Source organism: Rhinopithecus roxellana, chromosome 5 (genome assembly GCF_007565055.1).
Source record: "Rhinopithecus roxellana isolate Shanxi Qingling chromosome 5, ASM756505v1, whole genome shotgun sequence".
In the NCBI taxonomy this organism is placed as follows: domain Eukaryota; kingdom Metazoa; phylum Chordata; class Mammalia; order Primates; family Cercopithecidae; genus Rhinopithecus; species Rhinopithecus roxellana.
Window position 1 is genome coordinate 110,049,850 of NC_044553.1, and position 25,695 is coordinate 110,075,544.

A 25,695-nucleotide genomic window follows, 5' to 3' on the forward strand; every position below is an offset into this window, starting at 1 on the left:
GCTTTATAAATATGCTGGAAGGCAAGATTAAAACTTACAAAAGCTATTGTATTAAGCTTTTGACTGTAAGCGGTTTTGAGAGAAGACATAATCTACTGATTCTGTGTAAAAGCTGAATTACGATGGGATTTTATGACTGTTCATTTAACTACTGTTAATTGGGCACCTATTTATGTCTAGGCGCTATGCTAAGTGTAACAGGCAACAATGAAAAAAATTAGATACCTGTCCTGACCTCATATATGCTGCATATATGCATATATAATCTTTTTTTGATGTTGTTAAAAAACATTTTTAATGAAATAAAACACAGATACAGAAAATAACACAAAAGTATAGCTTAGTTAATTGTTATAAGGAGAACATCCTTGAAATCACCACTCAGGTCCAGAATTTTGCTACTAAGAAGCCCCAGACATACTTTTTCTCATTCCAATTATAGCCTCTCCTTCCCTGCAAAGTAGCTGCAATTCTGACATTTACAGTGATCACTTCCTTGCATTTTATTATGCTTTTATCACCTAAGTGTATATCTCCAGCACTGTGCATCCATGGTTAGTCTTACGTACTTTTAACAAAGTCTTTTAAAAATATGTCTGGATATGTCTTTTACATCTCTTTTAATCTGTGAAGTTCCCCCCATTCCTCTATTTTCCTTACAATTTTGCTGCCTGCATATACATGGTGAAGTTCAACATTTCTTTTTCTTCAGCATTTCCAGATAATTGGAAGTTGGATCCGGAGGCTTGATCAGACTCAGGTTTGACCTCTTTTGGCAAGACTATAGGTGGTGGAGCTCTTTAATCAGGAGGCACATAATATCTGAATGTCACTCTTTTTTTTCAGGGTAGCAGTCACTGATCATCAGTACCTAGAGTCATGAATTCATCAAGGGTTCATTCTTCAAGGGGTACAAAACTGTGATATTCAAATTCTATTATTTTGTTTCAATTTGTTAGATGAAATAATTTATAAGGAGAAATTCCCTTCATATATTTGATTGCCTAGTGGTATAGTTCCACATAAATGTTTGTGAGATTTTCCTTTTATTTTTTCAGTTATCAACATACTGGGTTCCCTGTCATGCTTAGAAAGTGACAAGTTAGTTTTTAGTTTTATTTTAAATATCACTAAAAACTCATGAATTATTAAAGAGCATCTATAAGAAACTATAGCTAACGTCATATTTAATGATGAAAAATCAGATCTTTCCCCCCAAGATTGGGGACAAGGTTAAGTATGTCCTCTGTCACCACTCCTATGTACAGTAAGAAAAGGAAATAAAAGATACACAGATTGGGAAGGAAGAAGTAAAACTTTACTTGTTTGAAGATGATATGATGGTCTATGTAGAAAGTTCCAAAGATTTGACAAAAAGCCTCCTGGAATGAATAAGCAATTAAAGCAAAGCTGTAGGTCACACCTTGATAAAAGTCAACTGCTATTCTACATATTAGCAATGACAAACTGGAATCTGCAATTAAAAACATGGTATCATTTAAATTAGCACCAAAACAAAGAGAAATATTCAAGTATAAATCTAACAAATATGTATATACCCCTCACTATTCTAGATGAGGGAAAACTATAAAACTCTGATGGAAGAAATTAAAGATCTAAATAAGTGGAAAGATATTCCATATTCATGGGTAGGAAGACTCAATAATGTTAAGATATCAGTTCTTCCTGACTTGGTCAATGCAGTCTCAATCAAAATCAAAGCTAGTTATCCATTGATACTGATAAACTGATTTTAAAGTTTATATGGAGAGGCAAAAGATCCAAAATAGCCAACATAATATTAAATGAGAAGGATAAAGTTGGAAGACTGACTCTACGTGGCTACTAGTCTTATGATAAAGTTACACTAATCAAGAGAATGTGGTATTGGTGAAAAAATTTGACAAACAGATCAACGGAACAGAGTAAGGGAGACCAGAATTAGAAGCAAATACAGTCAACTGACCTTTGATAAAGGAGCAAAGGCAACCAAACAAAGAACAGTCATTTCAACAAATGGTGCTGGAACAACTGGACACTCACATTCAAAAAAAAAAAAAATCTAGATGATTTTATATTTTTCACAAAAATTAATTCAAGATGGATTATATATCTAAATGTAAATCATAAAACCATAACAATTCTGGAGAATACAAAGGAGAAACTAAAAATGATCCTGAGTTTGGTAATGAGTTTTCATATACAATATCAAAAACACACTCCATGAAAGAACAAATTGATAAGCTGGAATTCATTACAAGTAAAAAACACTGCTCTGATGACATGATTGTATATTTAGAAAACCCCATCGTCTCAGCCCAAAATCTCCTTAAGCTGATAAGCAACTTCAGCAAAGTCTCAGGATACAAAATTAATGTGCAAAAATCACAAGCATTCTTATACACCAGTAACAGACAAGCAGAGAGCCAAATCAGGAATGAACTTCCATTCACAATTGCTTCAAAGAGAATAAAATACCTAGGAATCCAGCTTACAAGGGATGTAAAGGACCTCTTCAAGGAGAACTACAAACCACTGCTCAGCGAAATAAAAGAGGACACAAACAAATGGAAGAACATACCATGCTCATGGATAGGAAGAATCAATATCGTGAAAATGGCCATACTCCCCAAGGTTATTTATAGATTCAATGCCATCCCCATCAAGCTACCAATGAGTTTCTTCACAGAATTGGAAAAAACTACTTTAAAGTTCATATGGAACCAAAAAAGGGCCCGCATTGCCAAGACAATCCTAAGTCAAAAGGACAAAGCTGGAGGCGTCACGCTACCTGACTTCAAACTATACTACAAGGCTACAGTCACCAAAACAGCATGGTACTGGTACCAAAACAGAGATATAGATCAATGGAACAGAACAGAGTCCTCAGAAATAATACCACACATCTACAGCCATCTGATCTTTGACAAACCTGAGAGAAACAAGAAATGGGGAAAGGATTCCCTATTTAATAAATGGTGCTGGGAAAATTGGCTAGCCATAAGTAGAAAGCTGAAACTGGATCCTTTCCTTACCCCTTATACGAAGATTAATTCAAGATGGATTAGAGACTTAAATGTTAGACCTAATACCATAAAAACCCTAGAAGAAAATCTAGGTAGTACCATTCAGGACATAGGCATGGGCAAGGACTTCATGTCTAAAACACCAAAAGCAACGGCAGCAAAAGCAAAAATTGACAAATGGGATCTCATTAAACTAAAGAGCTTTTGCACAGCAAAAGAAACTACCATCAGAGTGAACAGGCAACCTACAGAATGGGAGAAAATTTTTGCAACCTACTCATCTGACAAAGGGCTAATATCCAGAATCTACAAAGAACTCAAACAAATATACGAGAAAAAAACAAACAACCCCATCAAAAAGTGGGGAAAGGATATGAACAGACATTTCTCAAAAGAAGATATTCATACAGCCAACAGACACATGAAAAAATGCTCATCATCACTCGCCATCAGAGAAATGCAAATCAAAACCACAATGAGATACCATCTCACACCAGTTAGAATGGCAATCATTAAGAAGTCAGGAAACAACAGGTGTTGGAGAGGATGTGGAGAAATAGGAACACTTTTACACTGTTGGTGGGATTGTAAACTAGTTCAACCATTATGGAAAACAGTATGGCAATTCCTCAAGGATCTAGAACTAGATGTACCATATGACCCAGCCATCCCACTACTGGGTATATACCCAAAGGATTATAAATTATTCTACTACAAAGACACATGTACACGTATGTTTATTGCGGCACTATTCACAATAGCAAAGACTTGGAATCAACCCAAATGTCCATCTGTGACAGACTGGATTAAGAAAATGTGGCACATATACACCATGGAATACTATGCAGCCATAAAAAAGGATGAGTTTGCGTCCTTTGTAGGGACATGGATGCAGCTGGAAACCATCATTCTTAGCAAACTATCACAAGAACAGAAAACCAAACACCGCATGTTCTCACTCATAGGTGGGAACTGAACAATGAGATCACTTGGACTCGGGAAGGGGAACATCACGCACTGGGGCCTATCATGGGGAGGGGGGAGTGGGGAGGAGGGAGGGCTTGCATTGGGGAGTTATACAAGATATAAATGATGAATTGATGGGTGCTGACGAGTTGATGGGTGCAGCACACCAACATGGCATAAGTATACATATGTAACAAACCTGCACGTTATGCACATGTACCCTAGAACTTAAAGTATAATAAAAAAAAAAAAAAAAAAAAAAAAAAAACACTGCTCTGTGAAAAGCACTGTTAAGAGAACAAAAAGATAAGCCACAAAGTAGGAGAAAATACATGGAAAACACATACCTGATAAAGGAATTGTATCCAGAATATCCAAAGAACTCTTACAACTTAATATGAAGACAAAAAATCTAGTTAAAAAGTGGGTGAAAGATCTAATAGATATATCATCAAAGACACAGTATACAGACTGTAAATAATCATAGAAAAAGATGTTCAATGTTAATGTCATTGAAGGATTACAAACTAAAACAAGATGCCATTACACACCTATTAGGATGGCTAAAATCCAAAGTACTCAACATCAGAAATGCGGGTGAGTATGTGGAGGAACAGGAGCTCACATTCATTACCGGTGGGAATGCAAAACAACAAAGTCACACTGCAAGACTGTTTGGTAGTTTTTTATAAAGCTAAACATAGCCATCATATGATCCAGAATCACATTCCTACACATTTACTCCAATGACTTAAAAACTTGTATCTACACAAAAAAACTGCATGAGTGTTCACAGTTTTATTAATGATTGTCAAAACTTAGAAGCAACTAAGCTGTCCTTCAGTAGGTAAATAGATAAACAATCGATACACATTCATACAATGGATTATTATTCAGCAATAAAAAGAATTGAGCTATCAAGCCACAGACAGACATGAGGGAACCTTAAATGTATATTGCTAAGTGAATGAAGTCAGTCTAAAAAGGGTACATGTTGTGTAACTTCAACTGTGTGATATTCTGGAAATGGCAAAACTATATAGACAGTAAAAAGATCTGTGGCTGACCCCATAGAAATACAACCAGTAGAGAATATTATGAACACATCTATTTACATAAACTAGAAAATCTAGAAGACATGAAAAAATTCCTGGATACATACACCCTCTCAAAACTGAACCAGGAAAAAATGGAATCCCTGAATAGACCAATAACAAGCTCTGAAACTGAGGCAGTAGTAAGTAGCCTACCAACTAAAAAAAGCCCAGGACCAGATGGATGCACAGCTGAATTCTACCAGATGTACAAAGAAGAGCTGGTACTATTCCTATTGAAACTATTCCAAAAAGTTGAGGAGGACCCCTCCTTAACTCATTCTATGAGGCCAGCATCATCCTGATACCAAAATCTTCCAGAGATACAAGAAAGAAAGAAAACTTCAGGCCAATGTTCTTGATAAACATTGATACAAAAATCCTCAACAAAATACTGGCAAACCGAATCTAGCAGCACATCGAAAAGCTTATCCGCCACAATCAAGTAGGCTTCATCCCCAGGATGCAAGGTTGGTTCAACATAAGTATATCAATAAATGTGATTCATCACATAAACAGAACTAAAGACAAAAACTACCATAATCTCAATAGCTGCAGAAAAGGCTTTTGATAAAATTTAACATCCATTCATGTTAAAAACTCTCAATAAACTATGTATTTAAGAAACATACCCCAAAATAATAAGAGCCATCTATGACAAACCCACAGCCATCATAGTGAATGGGCAAAAGCTGGGACCATTCCCCTTGAAAACTGGCACAAGACAAGGATGCCCTCTCTCACCACTCCTATTCAACACAGAATTGGAAGTCCTGGCCAGGGCAATCAGGCAAGAGAGAGAAGTAAAGGGCATTCAAATACGAAGAGTGGAAGTACAACTATTTCTGTTTGCAGATGACATGATCCTACATCTAGAAAACCCCACAGTCTTAGCCCAAAAACTTTTTGAGCTGATAACTTCAGTGAAGTCTCAGGATACAAAAATCAATGTGCAAATATCACCAACATCAGTCAAGCTGAGAGCCAAATCAGGAACATACTCCCATTCACAACTGCCACAAAAAGGATAAAATACCTAAGAATACAGCTAATTTGGGAGGTAAAAGATCTCTACAAGGAGAACTACAAAACACTGCTTAAAGAAACCAGAGATGACAGGAACAAATGGAAAAATATTCCATGCTCATGTTTAAAATGGCCATACTGCCCAAAGCAATTTATAGATTCAATGCTATTCCCATTAAATTACCATTGGCATTCTTCACAGCACTATAAAAAACAATTTTAAAATTCCCATGGAACCAAAAAAAGAGTCTGAGTAGCCCAGGCAATCCTAAGCAAAGGGAACAAAGTTGGAGGCATCACTCTACTCAACTTCAAACTACAGGGCCACAGTAACCAAAACAGCATGGTGCTGGTACAAAAACAGACACATAGATCAATGGTACAGAATAGAAAGTCCAGAAATAAGACTGCATGCCTACAACCATCTAATCTTCGACACACCTGAAAAAAACAAGCCATGAGGAAAAGATTCCGTATTCAATAAATGGTGCTGGGATAACTGGCTAGCCATATGCAGAAGACTGAAACTGGGCCCCTTCCTTACACCATATACAAAAATTAACTCAAGATGGATCAAAGACTTAAATGTAAAACCGAAAACTATTGGCTGGGCGCGGTGGCTCACATCTGTAATCCCAGCACTTTGGGAGGCCAAGGTGGGCGGATGTCGAGGTCAGGAGAGTGAGGCCATCCTGGCTAAAATGATGAAATCCCTTCTCTACCAAAAATACAAAAAATTAGCCGGGCGTGGTGGTGAGCGCCTATAGTCCCAGCTACTTGGGAGGCTGAGGCAGGAGAATGGCGTGAACCCAGGAGGCAGAGCTTGCAGTGAGCCGAGATCACGCCACTGCACTCCAGCCTGGGCAACAGAGCGAGACTCTGTCTCAAACAAACACACACACACCCCACTAAAAACCGAAAAGTATAAAAAACCCTGAAGACAACCTAGGCAATACCATTCAGGACGTAGGCATGGGGAAAGATTTCATGACAAAGATGCCAAAAGCAATGGCAACAAAAGCAAAAATTGACAAATGGGATCTAATTAAACTAAAGAGCTTCTGCGCAGCAAAAGAAACTCAACAGAGTAAGCAGATAACCTACAGAATGGTAGAAAATTTTTGCAAACTATGTATCCGAAAAGGTCTAACATCCATCTATAAGGAACTTAAACAAATTTACAATAAAAAAAACAAACACCCCCATTAAAAAGTAGGGAAAGGACATAACACTTTTCTAAAGATGACATACATGCGGCCAACAATCATATGAAAGAAAGCTCCTCATCACTGATCAAATAAAATCACAAGGAGATACCCACCAGTCAGAATGGCTATGATTAAAAAGTCAAGAAATAACAGAGGCTGGTGAGGTTGTGCAGAAAGTGGAATGCCTATACACTGTTGGTGGGAGTGTAAATTAGTTCAGTCATTGCGAAAGATAGTGTGGCAATTCCTCAAAGACCTAAAGACAGAAATAACATTCAACCCAGCAGTTCCACTACTGGATCTATACCCAAAGGAATATAAATTGGTCTATTACAAAGATGCATGCATGCATATGTTCACTGCAGCACTATTCACAATAACAAAGACATGCAATCGACCTAAATGCCAACAATTGACTGAATAAAGAAAATTTGGTGCATATACACCATGGAATACTATGCAGCCATAAAAAAGAACGAGATCATGTCCTTTGCAGGGATATGGATATAGCTGGAGGCCATTACCTTAACAAACTAACATAGGAACGGAAAATCAAATACCACATATTCTCACTTGTAAGTGGCAGCTAAATAATGAGAACACATTGACACGTAGAGGGGAACAACACACACTGGGGCCTATTGGAGTGTGGAGGTTAGGATGAAGGAGAGGATCAGGAAAAAAAACTAATGGGTACTAGGCTTAACACCTGGGTGATGAAATAATTTGTACTACAAACCCCCATGACACAAGTTTACATATGTAATAAACCCACACATGTATACCTGAACTTAAAAGTTTAAAAAACAATCAGTGGCTTCCAGGGGTTGGGTGGGTGGGGAGGAACGAATATATTGAGCACAATGAAGTTTTGGGGTAGTAAAACTGTTCTGCATGATACTAAAATGGTAGATACACAACATTATGCATTTATCAACCCCACAGGTTGACAAAGGCAAAGAGTGAACCCTAATGTAAACTATGGACTTCAGTTAGTAACAACATATCAATATTGGTTCATCAACTGTAAAAATATACCACACCAAAGCAAGATTTCAAGAATAGGTAAAACTGAGGACAGGATGGGAAGAGGAAATACATGGGAACTCAATTTCTGCCCAATTTTTCTGTAAATCTAAAACTAATAAAGTCTGTTAATTAAAAAAAAATCTAGGATTTAGATTTATTTGATAGGTTTTAATCTCCTGCAGTTCTTTTTTTTTTTTGAGACAGAGTCTCGCTTTGTCACCCTGGTTGGAGTGTAGTGGCAAGGTCTTGGCTCACTGCAAGCTCCGCCTCCTGGGTTCATGCCATTCTCCTGCCTCAGCCTCCCGAGTAGCAGGGACCACAGGCGCCTGCCACCATGCCCGGCTAATCTTTTGTATTTTTAGTAGAGACAGGATTTCACCGTGTTGGCCAGGATGGTCTCAATCTCCTGACCTTGTGATTTGCCCGCCTTGAATCTCCTGTAATTCTTATTCATATCAGAGATCAATTTGTTCGTCTTAGGCCCTTGGTATCTTCATCCTTTGACTTAACTACTAATCTTTGAGAACTTTGCTCTGGTTGGGATAACAAGGTTTGAGAGTCATTTTCTGCTGCATATTTGGAAGCAGCCACTGATTTAATTTGATGGGAAATGATACTTCAAACCTATAACCTGGCACTACCGATTCTCAATACTACTGGGGTGGTCACTGTTTCTAGACCTTTAGAATGAACAGATCTAGGAACCTCTCCCCATTCCCACTCTCCCACCCCCAAGATAATATACCTTCTGAATTTGTAATAATATTTCAAATTCAAATTCTAGACTAAGGGATTTTTTTCTTTAATATCTTTTATACAGCTCAAGAGAAAATACAGCCCAAGATAAAATACCTTCTAAATTTGTAATAATATTTCAAATTCAAACTCTAGACTAAGGGATTTTTTCTTTAATATCTTTTATATAACAGCTCTCTCTCTTTTCTTTCACATGGAGATCCTGGTGCTCAAGGGCACACAGGATGATAAAAATTGAATACCTACAATTATATAGAATATCTATAATTTGCTTTATGCTATATTACAATACATAAGTTTCATAATGACAATATTAATAGTACTGCTACCAATAATGAATACTGAAAACAGTTGGAAATGTTTTGGCATATGTCATACTCAGTCTCCACTAATTTTTTTGTCATTGTACTAGTTACATGGTCAGGACATGCCATTTCATACTATACTCTCTCCTTCAATTTTCTTCAGTTTTAGAACTATAAATAACGACATACTTTATGCTTACTAAAGTACTTATGTCAATATATCTGTAGTCATTGCTTGTCTGAAGCTTGTTCTCTAGCAAGTTTCTTAGGAAGGGCTTGTGGGACCAATATTCCCTCAATTCTTGAATGTTGCATCCTGATAACAGTACATTTTTCCCTTTTTTTTTTTTTTTTTGAAACAGAGTCTTGCTCTTTTGCCCAGGCTGGAGTGAAGTGGTGGGATCTCAGTTCACTGCAACCTCCGCTCCCCGGGTTCAAGTGATTCTCCTGCCTCAGCCCCTCAAGTAGCTGAGACTACAGGCGCCCATGACCACACCCAGATACTTTTGGTATTTTTAGTAGAGATGGGGTTTTGCCATGTTGGCCAGGCTGGTCTCGAACTCCTGAACTCAGGTGATCCACCCGCCTCGGCCTCTCAGAGTGCTAGGATTACAGGTGTGAGCCACTGCGCCCAGCCATCTTGCCTTTTATAGGAAAGGGTCAGTTTTGTTGGATATGAAGTTCTTGGCACATACATTTTGAGAGTGTATTAAAAATGTTACTAAATTTTCTTGTAAGATAAAGCATTGCTATTAAAAAATCTGATATTACATTAATTTTCTTTCCCTTATAAATCATGCATGAGGTTTGTGCAAAAGTAATTTTAACAGTAAAAACCGCAATTACTTTTGCACCAACCTAATACTATTTTTGCTCTTTTGCTATGTAATTTTAAAAATCTAAGTACAAATTATACACAATTAACATTCACCCTTTTCTTAAAGAGTTTCAACAAATGCATTCCGTTGTGAAACCACCACAATAAAGATATAGTAGATCAATCACCTCCCTAAATTCCCCTTGCTGTCTTCTTTCTAGTCAACTCCTCTCCCAACTCTTGTTTTCTATTCCTGTAGTTTTGCCTTTTTTTAGAATGTGAAATACATGGAATCGTGCTACATGTAGCCATTAAGTCTGGCTTTTTTCACTTAGCACAACACATTTGAGATTCATCTATGTTGTTGCATGCATCAGTAGTCTGTCCCTCTTTTAAAAATTTTGCATTTATTTTATTGTGGTAAAAACACTTAACATGAGATCTACCCACAGCATATTTTTAAGTGTATAATACAATATTGTTAACTTTAGGCACAGTGTTGTAAAACACATCTCTAGCATTTATTCATCTTTCATTACGGAAACTTTATGCCTGTTGATTAGCAACTCCCTATTTTCCCCTCTCCCCTGCTCCTGGCAACCATAGTCCTGCTCTCTGCTTCTGTGCATTTAAATATTTTAGATACCTCATATAAACAAAATCATGGAGTATCTGTCCTTGTGTGACTGTTTTTTTTCACTCAACATAATGTCTTCATGGTTCAACCATTATGTCATGTGTTACAGGATTTCCTTCTCCCTTAAGGCTAAGTAATATTGCATTGTATGTGTATACATTTTCTTTGTCTACTCATCTCAGTGTCAGTGGACATTCAGGTTGTTCCCCCTCCTCACAACTGTAAACAGTGCTGTAATAAATACAGAAGTGATAGTATCTCTTTGAGATAGTGATTTTCATTTTTTTGGATAAATACCCAGAAGTGGAAATGCTGGGTCATACAGTAGTTCTATTTTTAGTTTTTTTGAGGAATCTCCATACTGTTTTCTATAGTGGCTGTACCATTTTGGATTCCAACCAAGAGTGTACAAGGGTTCCAATTTCTCCAAATTTTTGTCAACACTTGTGTTTTGTTAATGACCATCCTAATGGGTGTGCGGTGCTATTTCATAGTGGTTTTGAATTGCATTCCTCTGACAGAGACATTTAGCATCTTTTCATATACCTGTTGGCCATCTGTATGTCTTCTTTGGAGAAATATCTATTTAAATCATTTGTTCATTTTTTAATTAAGCTAATATTTTTGTTACTGAGTTGTAAGAATTTCTTACTTATTTTGAACTTAACCCCTTCTCTGATATGGTTTGCAAATATTTTCCCATTCTGTAGACTGCCTTTTCATTCTATCGATTGTTTCCTTTGATGTGCCAAAACTTTTTAGTTTAATGTGTTCCCATTTGTTTGTTTTTGCTTTTGTGGTTTGTGTTTGCTATAATATTCATGAATTCATTGTCAAGATCAATATTATAAGGATTTTCCCCTAAGTCTTCTTTCATTCATTTTAGAATTTCAGGTCTTATGTTTGAGTCTTCAATCCAATTTCAGTTGATTCTTTTGTTATGGTATAAGATAAGGGTCTAATTTCATTCGTTTGCATGTAAATATCCAGTTTTCTCAACACCATTTGTTGAAGACTATCCTTTCTGTGTTGTGTATTCTTGACAATCTTACCAAAGATCAGCTGACTCCATCTGACTTGGTCTGTTAATGATGTCTCTCTCCCTTTAAACCCCATTAAGGACTGGAAGAGGCAGAGAGGGCCCTAGAGCCCAGGCTTTGATGGTCATTAAGATGTTAAATCTTGTGCTGAAAATTTTTGGTAATTTAATTAATAAAGAATAATTTCTAGCTAAAAAAAAAAAAAAAAGATCAGTTGACTATATATACACAGATTTATGGACTCTCTGTTCTGTTCCATTGCTCTATATGCCTATCTTTATGCCAGTACAATACTGTTTCAATTACTCTAGCTTTATATATTTTGAAATCAGGAACTGTTATGACTCCAGCTTTGTTTTTCATTCTCAAGATTGCTGTTACATTTATTTCTGAATAATATGTCACTGCATAGATGTACCACAGTTTGTTTATTCATTCACCAGTTGAAAAATATTTGGATCTTTTCCAGTTTTGGGTGATTATGCATAAAACATCCATAAACATTCATTTATATTTATAAATGATATAAATACATACATAAAAAATATATGTGAGAACATGTAGTTTTATTCCTTTGAGGTTTAACTACCCAGGTGTGGGATTGCTGGATCATACACTGAGTATATGTTTATATTTTTGAGATAGTTACATACTGTTTCCAAAGTGGCTGTATCACTTTGCATTCCCACAAGTTGTATATGTAGTTTCAACTTCTCTGTGTATGCTCTCCAGCACTTGGTATTACTGTTTTTTTTTTTTGAGACAATCTCGTTTGGTTGCTCAGGCTGGAGTGCAGTGGTGTGACCTCAACTCACTGCAACCCCTGCCTCCTGGGTTCAAGCGATTCTCGTGCCTCAGCCACCTGAGTAGGTGGGATTACAGGCATTTGCCACCACGCCTGGCTAATTTTTGTATTTTTAGTAGAGACGGGGTTTCACTATGTTGGCCAGGCTGGTCTCGAACTCTTGGTCTCAAGTTAACTGCCTGTCTTGGCCTCCCAAAGTGCTGGGATTACAGGTGTTAGCCACTGTGCCTGGCTTGTTTTGTTTTTTAAACAATTCTAATTGACATGTTGAAGTACCTCAGTGTAGTTTTAGTGTGTATTTCCTAATGATGTTGAGAATCTCTTCATGTGCTTACCTGGCATCTTTGTATCTCATTTGGTGAAGTGTCTATTCAAATCTTTTGCACACTTATTAACTTTTATTCTGTGATGTATCTACAGCAGCAACATAAAAATATACCCTGACTGATGGAATTAATGAAAATAATACTATCTTCCTTTCCCCAAAGAAGTAAAGAAATCACACTTCTCAGCTTAGAAAACATGTGGAAGGCTTATGATCTTTAAAATTTTAAAACGAGCAAAACAAGATCTCATTTACAAGCACAAATGATAATATCAGGCATATGTCCTAGTTCATCTCTACAGAAAGTAGAATTACTAGTAAATACATAGTATTAAAACAATGACTTTTAAATTATAAAACAACATGGAGTCCTTACAAACAGAAAAAAACTGCTATTTAATTATGTTTATAAATTTATTTATTGTGGCAAGGGTGAAAATTTTTCCAATGCAGTCTCATTTTAGTTATGCTCATTGGGTCTCTTGTACCAAACATATTTTAAATGTACGGTACTAATCAGAATAAAATATATTAAACAGAAATAGAGAAAAATAGTATTTGACATGAAAAAATGTATTTGTAAGAAGTCCTACATGTGGACTTGCATATATGGAAATATTTTTAATATTATTGTTTCAGTGATAAAACTAGAGGATATTAAATTAGTGCAAACAGACGAATAAGTCTTGGTTAATAAGAAAATATCCTCTCAGCAAGAAACTTGGGAACAGATAATAAGAAAATGTCCTCTCAGCAAAAAACCTGGGGACAGAAAATTTTAAAATGTAGAGAAAGAGTTAAAATCTCTTTAAAGAGATTATTCAGTTTTGACATTTCCATGACCACAGAGAAGTTAGACTTGTAACACAATCTGAGAGTGGTTTTTTGTTGTTGTTGCAGAAGACAATGGGATGGATATTTGGATCAGAGTATGAGTTGTGGATGAAGGGGGAAAATTTCTCCTAGTGGCACTGTGATGACTAGTGTAAACCTACACTACCTACACTGCCTTCTCTGTCTCATGGCTCATTCTTTGTGAGGCCAGAACACTTAGAGTGGGTGGGGATAATGGGGAGAACCACTATGCTGCAATAGCAAACCAGCTCCAGAGAGGGGTCTTTAAGGGGTGTTAATAATACTTCCTGACAATGGATCTTCACTGTGGGGATATAAATTATATGCATCCTAAACATGAGTTTGCCTGAAGTCAATATAACAATCACAAATGATTATTTCCCTGCACTTCATATCACAAAATATAACATTTTAATAACAACAAAATTAATGTTAAAATTAAACTATTTTCCTAATGATAATGTTGCTTCAGAGTAAGGAGTATGAAATCTTCAACTAGATGTGTTATTTCAAGGGTTTTTACTTAATTGGTGAATTTGGTACAAATAGAATAGGCAATTTAATTATTCCATAGAGAATTCTAACTTTAGAAAGGAAATCATACATATTTTAAATATCAACCTAATTAGACTTTCTGTATTTCCTCAAATTAGCCTCTGACTGAGAAAGTGTTATGTTTCAAAGATTACAATAATACAGTTAAAAAAAGTAGGGTGAGCATCAAATTAGTTCATTAATTTTAAACTCTAGTGCTAGAGCATTATTTTCACTGTTAACATGAATTTGTTAATAACAAGACGACTATGATGAGTAAGTCTGTAGACACGTTAAGTAAGATCTAGCTATATAATTTTAAATTCACAATTAAACATGTTGCCTCTGGAGAAGACCCCAGGTGGTTTGCAGTGTTAAATAGCAGATTAAAGTTGACACAACTAATTTCTTTACTCTAATCTTATTAGTGGTACAACAGCTGTCAACTGTAACCATCTCTATAAAGCCTTTTGAGACATAAACAAAATGCCTCAATATGTCAAATGGAGAACAGTGTTTATCAATCACTATTGCTAATTAGCTTGCAAAATAATTTTTGCTTTTATTGTCTATTGGGGATAATTATTCACTTTTAGTAAACTTTTATCTAAAAATAGATATTTAAAATTTATTAAAATCATCCTGACTAGAAAAAAGTAATTGTTTACTAACAATGGATTATAGCATAAATTTCACCCCAACTGGCAAATACTATTTTATTAGTGCTTACTGGGGGTCTATGATGTGGTAGACACAGGAAGTGACACATAGGTTCCAATTCCATGTCTTCAACTGTTACTTACAAGAAGTAAATTCTATGATAAGTTCACTCAGTATTTGCTGGCTGATTTGAGCATTAAAGAGTGTTTATAGTACACAGAAATGTTGTATCTCATTTTTAGACTTCATTGCGGATCTTACGTGAACATTTTGTCTCACACATACAAACAGCTACATGTGGTTTTGGTTCACCTTTCTCTTCTGTTAGGTCAGTTCCTCTTTGGTCCCTAGTCTGCTAGGTGGGAAAAATGATTCCACAGATAATTTCCTATACCCACATCAATCAACCAGTACAAAAATACCCAAGTCAAAAATCCAAAACCAATCTACTAAACAGTATCTCAATCCTCCAGCAACTCACAGGAATAACAGTATTTTTATATCAATGAAATTATATTTTACTTTTATTAAAATAGTGAAAGTTTCATGTTCACAAATCAGAAAGAAAAGTACAGCTATCATCACCCTGCAAACACTAACTTTGTAAGAGATCCAACCAAGAACGCTCATTGATGCAAACTTCGAACCAAATAGTACTTTTTGCTTACCCTTACGTAATTTGTTTTGTTGTGTAGTACAGAATATCTTATTGATTGGTCTCTTCTCAACTATGATGTAAGCTCTTTGAAGACAAAACTCATCACAGAAGAAATTCAACAAATACTGGCAGACTGATAATATTTCTCTCTGATGATAGCATGCAGGCAATAAGGTACAGAAGGAAGACCAGAATAGGATGCTCAAACATAGCTCAGCTACACTGATGATGGAGGGTAAATCATTCAGTCTTTAAAACCTTTGGTTTCTTCATTTATATAGTGTGATAATGTTGAAAACATGCCAAATACTCTGTTAAATAAATGTAATATACCTGACAGCTCTACATGGAAATCAAATGCCTTATCATAGACAGGTTACATTAAAAAAAAATCTCAACACTGTGGCTTTTATCAGAAAATATGAACCCAACACCTACCAGTGCAATTTTTTCTTAATACGTTCACTCTCTAGAAGTAGTATTGACACTGGTAAAACAACAACCCAATCTGGAATGAAGTTTTGCATTTCTCATTGGTGAGGGAGAGGGGAATAAGAGATGATACAGACCAGGCACGGTGGCTTACGCCTGTAACCCCAGCACTTTGGGAGGATGAGGCATGTGGATGACCTGAGGTCAGGAATTCGAAACCAGCCTGGCCAACATGGGGAGACCCTGTCCCTACTAAAAATACACAAATTAGCTGGGCATGATGGCATCTGCCTGTAATCCCAGCTACTCGGGAGGCTGAGGCAGGAGAATTGCTTGAACCCGGGAGGCGGAGGTTGCAGTGAGCCAAGATTGTGCCATTGCACTCCACCCTGGGCAATGGAGCAAGACTCAGTATCAAAAAAAAAAAAAAAAGAAAAGGGACGATGCAATGCTCTGAAAATGTGCATCTGGTACTTGACTATGTCATTCTTTGGGGTAGATAAATAATATGGAGATACTTCTTGGTTTTCCAGAGAGGAACAAAACTGCAACTCCAAAATAGCTTTGAAATGATATAAACCAATTATTTTCTTCATTCTGTTAAGCACTGTAAAATGACTTAACTAAGAAAAGATCATTTATATTTTTCAAATGCTGTGTTTAAATGTAAATAATAAAGGCATAATATAGTAAAGCTTTTTCTTGTAGCTGTAGGATTAAAGTTGTGAGCTGTATTATGCTGCCAGGATTTGAGAGGGAGAAAGAGAAAGAAAGCAAAAGAAAGAGAAAAAGACACACACACACACACACAGAGGGAGAGGGAGGGAGGGAGGGAGGGAGGGAGAGGGGGAGAGAGAGAGAGAGAGAGAGAGAGAGAGAGAGAGAGAGAGAGAGAGAGAGAGAGAGAGAGAGATGAAAGCTGAAGGGGGGAAGGGAGAGAGGGAAGGAAAAAAAGAGGTCTATGTGGGTATGCTCTTATAATCTCATGCCTTCTGAACACCTTAACCTCACTTTCATAATAGGCAACTGGCTTCTAATTTCAGGAAAATCATTGGTGAAATGATTAAGTTTCTCATTAACAACCTTTTTTTTTTATTATTAAAAACCTGGACTATATAGCCCAGTATGATCAAGTCTGAGAGAGTAGGGTCTGAAGAAATACACTTTTCCATCGTTTGTAAATATAAGACAATGCTCTTGGGTTTCAAAGTAAGTGCTCATTATAAAGTTAATGATGAGATAACCAGTCTGGGACACTAAGTTTCCCCTAGAAAGTAACATTTGAGAGTTATAAAGAATATGAGCAGTACTGTTATTTGTTCTTACAGAACTTGTATTTTTCTTAAAGAACTATACATAATATATTTTATTTTCTTTGATTCTGAAGATAAGCTCTTCACTGTAGGTATGTTCCTTTTAAGTGTGTTTACCTTAGGACCTAGGGATAGTAAGTTTCATGAACGTCATTTTCTACATAGATCATCCAAACTGAGGTCAACAGAAAAAAGGAAAGTTCAGTCAGTCCCAACTTGTAGTAACAGCATTTAATGTTCATAAAGAAATGTACCCTAGAGAGCTTGTAGAGTATACTTTCTCTCTTCATTCCTACTTTAAACGGTGGGCATTCATTCATTCTTTCTTGACGTGAAGAATTTTCAAAAACAACTGTGAGGTCACAAGGAAGGCTCTATAGCAAAGTCAAATATTTTCAAGCCAATCTAGTGTTAAAATAATCTTTAATATTTGTATTTGAAAGTATCAGGTTCATTTGGTTGGAAGGAACAAAAATTTACTCAAAATATTTTAAGTAAAAAGAGCCATTTATTGTAAGGCTATTGGGAACTTTCACATGAGTCCAGGAGAAAATGAACAACCATACCTCAAGAGAGCTGGAACAATGCTAGCTCTGTGGACTAGACTGCTTTCATTTCCAGCCCCCTTCTGTCCCATGAAGCAGTTTTGGTCTCCTCTCTTTTTCCCAAAACGGCCTTCCTTACTCCTGCAAAACTTGGAATGCACATAGTCCTGTAATGGACATCCCAGAAGTGAATCTACATGATTATTTAAATTCAAATACCCAGGAAAAAAAATGACTTGAAGTTCTGCAACTTTCCAACTGCAAATCCCTGACAAAGAAACTTGATTGGGCCAGTTCAACTTTTTGCATTGGATTATAAATCCTATCTTGCTGGCTGGTCAGTAGACTGGTTGCTCTTGAGTCAGATGTCCTCTCGTTAGAGTTTAGTCAGCTATGGCCATTGAGGGAAGCACCACATGGATGGCATAAAATATAGCTGATAAGGCATGGATGTAATGCCTAGAACAAGTAGTATTCATAAACCACTGAAAAAAACAAGGACACAAGAAATAGGAAGGGAGAAGGTGAGTATGGCAAGCCAACAAGAAAGAAGAAAAGGTAACAAGGAAGGAAACTCATAGTAAAAACTGTGAGAGTCTGGATTATGCTGCAAACTGAAGACACAAAGGGAAAGACTTAATAGTAGATGAGTCCCAAAGAGAACAGCCAAGTGAGTCAAGAAACTGGATTAAGAAGTAAGCACAGGAGGCCTGGCATCTCAGGAAACTAAGTTGACAGATATTGGCATATGTAACAAAACATTCCTTTAATGAAGAGTCTTCTGTTATACCACCAGGGTGGCTGTTCTACAAAGGTAACACAGTAGGCTACTACTACTAATATTTAGAGTTTAATATGTCTCATTTTCCATGACTGTAAGTTCCCTGAGGACAGGGTCTATTTCAAGTGGTTCCGAGGTATGGCAATCCCATTGCCATGCCCACAAGTGATCCAAAGAAGGAAAATGCTAGAAAATAGTTTCCTAGGAGTAAGGACTGGAAGTCCTAGATTATTTACCTGCTTCTGGAGCACAATGAGTTATCTCTTTTCTACTGTAAGAGGAATTGCATCAGCCTCTACATAACACAAAGAGAGGGAAACAGAAGCCTTTGGGGACAAAACCTCAATAAGTAACGGGAGAGCAATTCTGAACATTCTTTCTGCTAATGTTCTCTCTGAACATTCTTTCTGAAAAGAATAAACACTCTTTTAAAGGGGTTATCATAGCTCTGAAAGGTTGTAGTCATACCCCAGTGTGACTGCTTCCAACCCTCATCTGGCAGTGAGTCACATACATGGTTGCTGGTGATTGTGAGGAATAAACAAGGTAATACGTGCAGAGCATCTAGCACAGTGCTTGGCATCAAGCACACAATAAGTTAGTTTGTATCGCCTTACCAACTCAAAGGATCAGGTAAATGCAATATTGCCAAGTAAAGTCACAAGTTTTACTTTATTTTACTTTGGAGAATACATTTGATATCTTGTTGTAAATGATCTTCCTAGTGAACAAAGCTCCATTGCACATCATTCTAAATTTTTAAAAATTACATTTGATGAGTATTGCTTGGCCTGAGGAGGATGGATTTACTATAGGCAGATAAAGGCATATACTATAAAGAAATAAAAAGCAACTTTACTGATCTATTTGATATGAATAACCAGGCATACCTTATAAAAAAAGAATTCTTTTTCCTGTTAGTTTAAAATGGGGCAATCTTATACCTACTGATGTGCTCTTATTCTAAAACTGTGATAAGGCCAATGACCTTATGAATACAGTTCTAGCACACTCTTTGGCCTTTTGAGTAAGCAACAGTCACAGATACAGGACATTCAAAAACTCATGGAAGTTTAAAGACAGACTAAAAAAGTCATTGCCTAAAATCCCTCTAACAGAGAATAAGGAGAATAGGATGCTCAGACCTAGCTCAGCTAAACTGATGATGGAGGGTAAATCATTCAGTCTTTAAAACCTTTGGTTTCTTCATTTATGTAGTGCGATAATGGTGAAAACATGCCAGATGCTCTGATTGTTAAATAAATGTAATATACCTGACAGCTCTACATGGAAATCAAATGCCAAAATCAGAAGGGTCATATTTGGTGAAAATGAGATCAAATTGTAAGTCTACAGAGTCCAGTATTTGATGCAGTATGCCCTTTTGCCGCGTTGCTTTTATCTGTTGGAGAAAGAATTCATTCATATAGTCACACAATATTGACTATTGATGTCCTGTGATTTACAAATAATGTATTTACTATGTGTCATGATCCTAAGGACTTACAATCTACTTGGGAGAGATGATAGTACAGCAGACGGAGTATTTGGCAATGCAGCACATAATAAAGTGCTAAACTGAACTATTCTCTAACCTGTTTGATTTTTTTTTTCAGCGATAAGATGAAGACACAAATGTTCTATAGATCAACTTTAGGGCTGACACAAAGTTAAGGAAAATGAAACTGAATAAGTGACCAGATCAGGATCTTGATAGACTGGGCTAAAACTTACCAAGATGAAGTCTGAATTTAGGGTGAAAAAAACAAATGCCCAAGTAAAATTAATAGATTACAGCTTCTTAGAAGCCAAAGTGACAAAGACTTAGGGATTTAAAGCTCAGTAATTAGGCAGTATAATATGGAGTCAAAACAATAACTACAACAAAAAACACTGAAAATAACTAAGTGCTTTCTTTGTGCAGGGACTTAAACACATGCACTTTTAATCCTCATAACAGTTCTGTAAGGTAGATATTAGTCTTACCATTTAATTGAGGCTCTGTTAAAACAAGTAGTTTGGCCCAAGGTCATATAGCTAATCAGTAAAAAGCAGAGTTAAGCCTGGATCTGACTCTACAGCCTATACATTTTTCACTATACCATGCTGTCTGCTTTGCTTTGTGTTGATGAATGTACTTCTATATGAAAAACTGTCCACAGGGACTACGAAGAGATAAGCAAGGCTGACAAAGAAGAAATAGGCACCTGATTAGTTCCCCAACAGAACAACCTAAAGTAGCTCACAGAGTTTACTATTTGACCCCTGGTCCTTGTGTAACTGTCAGAAATTATGAATCTTAAGTAAGTAAAAGGCAACCCGGGGAAGACCCTTTTTGGTGGCCCAAGAGGTTTGCTGGTTGCCTGTGAATTAAGAACATCTACTACTGCCTGGAAAGGGCTTGGAGATGTGGAGGGCCAGTTTAGTGCCACCTTTCACTTTACTTATCATTGCTACTATGTACATATACTATAAAAAGACAACACAAAGTTTTGGTACAGCTGCTTCTAGTCACAGCAGATTCATCTTCTTATTTACATAACATGGGCCATTCTTTACGCTCAAAGGAAGTGAAAACTCCTGTTTATTTTCAAATATTAAAAAGCTATGATGAACCACTATTATTAGTCTAAAGTTTTTAAAAGGCTAGAAGATGTCATTCATTTGTCTGTCCTTGTTTTCGGCAATTTGTAGGTTTGGAAGGCCGAGGTGGGAGGATCATTTGAGGTCAGGGGTTCAAGACCATCCTGGCTAACATGGTGAAACCCTGTCTCTACTAAAAATACAAAAAAATGAGCCGGGCATGGTGGCGCATGCTTGTAATCCCAGCTACTTGGGAATCGCTTGAACCCAGGAGGCGGAAGTTGCAGTGAGCCGAGATGGTGCCACTATACTCCAGCCTGGGTGACAGTGAAACCCTGTCCAAAAAAAAAAAAAAAAGTCTGTAGGCAGAATAGCAGTAGTCTTCCCCAAAGGAGATACAAACTGCCTTGTTTCAGGGCGATCTTTCTTGGAACTAAAAACAATTTTATTGGAGCACATTTGTTTAAATGATTGATTTTGTAATAACACATCCTGACCTAAACCCTTTCAGAGATAACTTGAAAATAATTAAAGCAGTTTTATGGCCTTTCCCTGGTTCTCATAAGAGCAAAACAACCTACTGCAGACTCAGAAAGGTTTCAAAAAGTCACACTTCCAGAAGCAGGTATAATTCTCAATTTCATGTTAAAAAAAAAAAAAAAAAAGCTTCTGGAAGCAAATATTCATTCACAGGAAGTTGCTTAGCAACAGAACAAACAAGACATGCAACTACTGAGGTACTATGTGGAGTAAAAAGAGATTGAACAGTACGGTAAGAAAAGAAGACAGGAAGCTGGTTTATCCACTAACAAAGAGCTCAGGGCTTCAGAAGCAGCGACACATAAGGTTTATAGCCATAGGACTCCAGGTTTCAACAGGGTAACTGTTATGAGACAGTGGCTTAAACTTATCAAATCCTCTGCTATTTATCACTGAGAAAAATTAAACAGGATATTCTAAACTAGCCTATTTAGGTAAAAGCCATGAAATGCCACAGGAGGCAGGAAACAGCAGTAGCTAAGGTGGCAAAAGGTTCATGGAGTTGAGGGGTGGAAACCCACTAGGGATGGAAAGATTCTGGACAAGCTGAGAACAAAGGGAGTGCCCAGGGACTATGGAAAGCCCAGGGCCTGAGCAGGGATTTGTGCAGGAGAGCAGTTGGAAGGAAAATGAGAAAGAATATTTTTGAAGTAAGCCACTGACTCATGCCCACCAGTATGCTCTTATTCTGCATTTAAATCTGAAGTGGTTACAAAATTCCTCCTGCTGTTCTTTGAGTAAACAGCATAACACTCTTATGGCTTTAATCCTTTAGCCCTGAAAACTGAAGCTGCTTTAGAAAGCAGAGTTATGGTACTGAGACTGTGCTCAGGATAAAAGAATCTTAAGAGTTGATGCTGGATGCCCACAGCTCTGGGTGCTAGACTCACTCAATAAGTAGCACTTCGTTGAAAACACAAATCTATTGTGAATAGTGCCACAATAATCTACAAAAAATAAAAGATCTATAAAAAATCTATAAAAAATAAAAAAGGATGAGTTCATGTCCTTTGTAGCAACATGGATGAAGCTGGAAACCATCATTCTGAGCAAACTACCGCAAGAACAGAAAACCAAACACTGCATGCTCTCACTCATAGGTGGGAACTGAACAATGACAACACTTGGACACAGGGTGGGGAACATCACACACTGGGGCCTATCGTGGGGTTGGGGGGAGGGATAGCATTAGGAGATATACCTAATGTAAATGATGAGTTAATGGGTGCAGCACACCAACATGGCACATATATACATATGTAACAAACCTGCATGTTGTGCACATGTACCCTAGAACTTAAAGTATAAAAAAAAAAAAAAAAAAGAAAGAAAGAAAACACAAATTTATTGGCCTAAAGTGAAATGAAGGAACAAACTCTTAATCCTGACCCTGTGGGTCAGCTAGTGCTGACCAGCTGCGAGGCACTGGTCTGGACTCTCAAGATTCCACAGCTCCTTTGCAAAGGGAGTGTGCTAATTCTTGCTTAGGTCCTTGTAGGAACTGTGGACACCTCTTCCATTTCCTAAACAAGAGGCAGAGATAAGCACCAGAACAACATATTCTGTTACAATGACAACAGCAGCTTTTGGGAAACAGACATTTAATCTAGGTTACCAACCAGACAGCTTAGTGTCATGCATGTTGAAGCCTACCAGAAAACAAAACAAAACAAAAAAAAACGAAAAACCTCTAGGTGAATTTAAGATGAACAATATAAATTATTAACAGTTATCAAAGCACTCTCCCAAAGAATCAATATCATTTCCTTTCTTATTTCAAATATTTATTATGTTTCATTCCTTTCTTCCTTCCTCCCTGACAATTAACATACAGTAAGTGAAGACAACCTGCCCAGCAACACCCTACAAATGAAGTCCATTTTGATAAGAAAGAGCAACGCTTCTGGGTTATAAAAACCACTATGCATGCTATAACTTGCCTTATGGAGAGCTTTCTGTTCCACAGAAAGATTTCCTGACTTAAAGAATACCTATATCATTCTTCATTAATCTTTGTGAGTAGAGGAAAGGAATCCAAATCATCTTTGTCAAAAGCTTGTACTTAGAAATATCTCATGTCAGGTAGCTAGCACTGTCTTAAACCAGGCAAGACTATTTTAAAAACCCTCATTTAACATTTATAATGTAACTTTACATTATAATATACAAATACACATTATAATAAAAGCTTAATAGTTTACAAAGAGCTCTCATAGACATTATTTCAACTGGTCCCACAGTAGCACCACGAGGTAAATATGATTACATTTATTTTTCCAAATAAGGGAACAGATGCAATGAAATTAAGGCATTCACTCAAATTCTCTTAGCTAGTAGCCTGACAGAGGTAAAACCAGAACCCAGGTTTGTCCTACTCCAAAGCCAATGCCATTTCTTTTTAATACAAATGCCTCTCAGAAAAAAAAAAAAGATAACATACTCTTGGGATTTTTTTTTCCTGTTGTATCCAATGGACGAATGAAGCATTCACTTTTTTTTTTTGAGACAGGGTCTTGCTCTGTTGCCCAGACTGGAATGCGGTGATGCAATCATGGTTCACAGCAGCCTTGACCTCCTGGGCTCAAGTGATCCTTCCTCTCTTAGTCTCCTGAGTAGCTGGGACTACAGGTGTGTGCCACTATGCCTGACTAAATTTGTTAATGTTTTGTAGAGACGGGGTCTCGCTACATTGCCCAGGCTATTCTTGAACTTCTGGCCTCAAGTGATCCTCCTGCCTTGACCTCCCAAAGTGCTGGGATTATAGACGTGAGCCATTGGACCCTGCCTAAATGAACTTTTATTAAAACCTCTTATTTAAATTCCGTAAATAAAAGTCTCCACAAAATACCCAGAAACTGCACACGTTACAACCCAGGAATACAATACTTCTGAAATAACATTGCTGCTATACCCCAGGTGGTCAGGGACTTAAGAGAACAGGAAAGCAATTTACCGTTAAAGACCAACGTGCAATTCAGTTCCCAGCAATTTGGCTGGGACTCTAGGCTATGGCACTCTTTGCCTCTGACTGCTTTTCCTGTATGGTAGGAACTTGCTGAAATTTCACAGCTCAGACTTTTGTTAATGTACTTACTCACCTCTTTTTTCACATGCAACACAATGTTAGCTTACTGTAACTATTACTTATTTGTGCTCAATTTTTGGAAGCAGTTAGAATTGCTCAAGAGTTCATCAATTCTTCTTGATTTCTGATTAGAGCACATCACAGACCAAAGAGATTTCCTTTATAAGGCTTTCTAGGCTCAATTTGAGTTTTGCAAGTGATGTTGAGCACCTCTGTTTTTCTCCCTAATGGGGAGTGTAAGCTTTTGGTATTCAACCCTGAATACACATCCAATTTTCTTGTCATTCTCCATATGGAAACCATAGGGCAGAAATGACTCACAAATGAAACGTAAAAAACAGATTAAGAAACTATACTTACTTAGGAGGAATTCTTAAAACTGTGTTCACATTTGTGGCTGGGACTACTACTTGAAGGATGTGTTCAAGGGCTGTTAATCCACCAGCAGCTTGAAATGCAATTTGATCTGCCACATTCTAGACAGAAATACAAACAGAAGTTAGCCCAATTTCCCAGGCATAAAACTATAACTAAAATGATATCTGTAGTCTGAAACATGCTGATGGTTCAACTATTCTACAAATATTATTTTATAAATATTTGTTGAATGCTACTCACTGCTAATTGTTTCAGTACTAGGAAATATAGGTCAAAAGGAGTGAGCATAAAAGACAT

General features: G+C 36.9%; 1 protein-coding gene across 4 annotated transcripts in view; it reads right to left on the reverse strand.

Moving 5' to 3' along the window:
- The window catches only part of SCAPER (S-phase cyclin A associated protein in the ER), a 587,291-nt gene that overhangs the window by 135,952 nt on the left and 425,644 nt on the right, over positions 1 to 25,695 (reverse strand). For all 4 annotated transcript variants that reach the window (XM_030930958.1, XM_030930961.1, XM_030930960.1 and 1 more), the window contains one exon: positions 25,381 to 25,496. In XM_030930958.1, the coding sequence (XP_030786818.1) occupies positions 25,381 to 25,496 (116 nt within the window). The remainder of the gene's footprint in view (positions 1 to 25,380; positions 25,497 to 25,695) is intronic.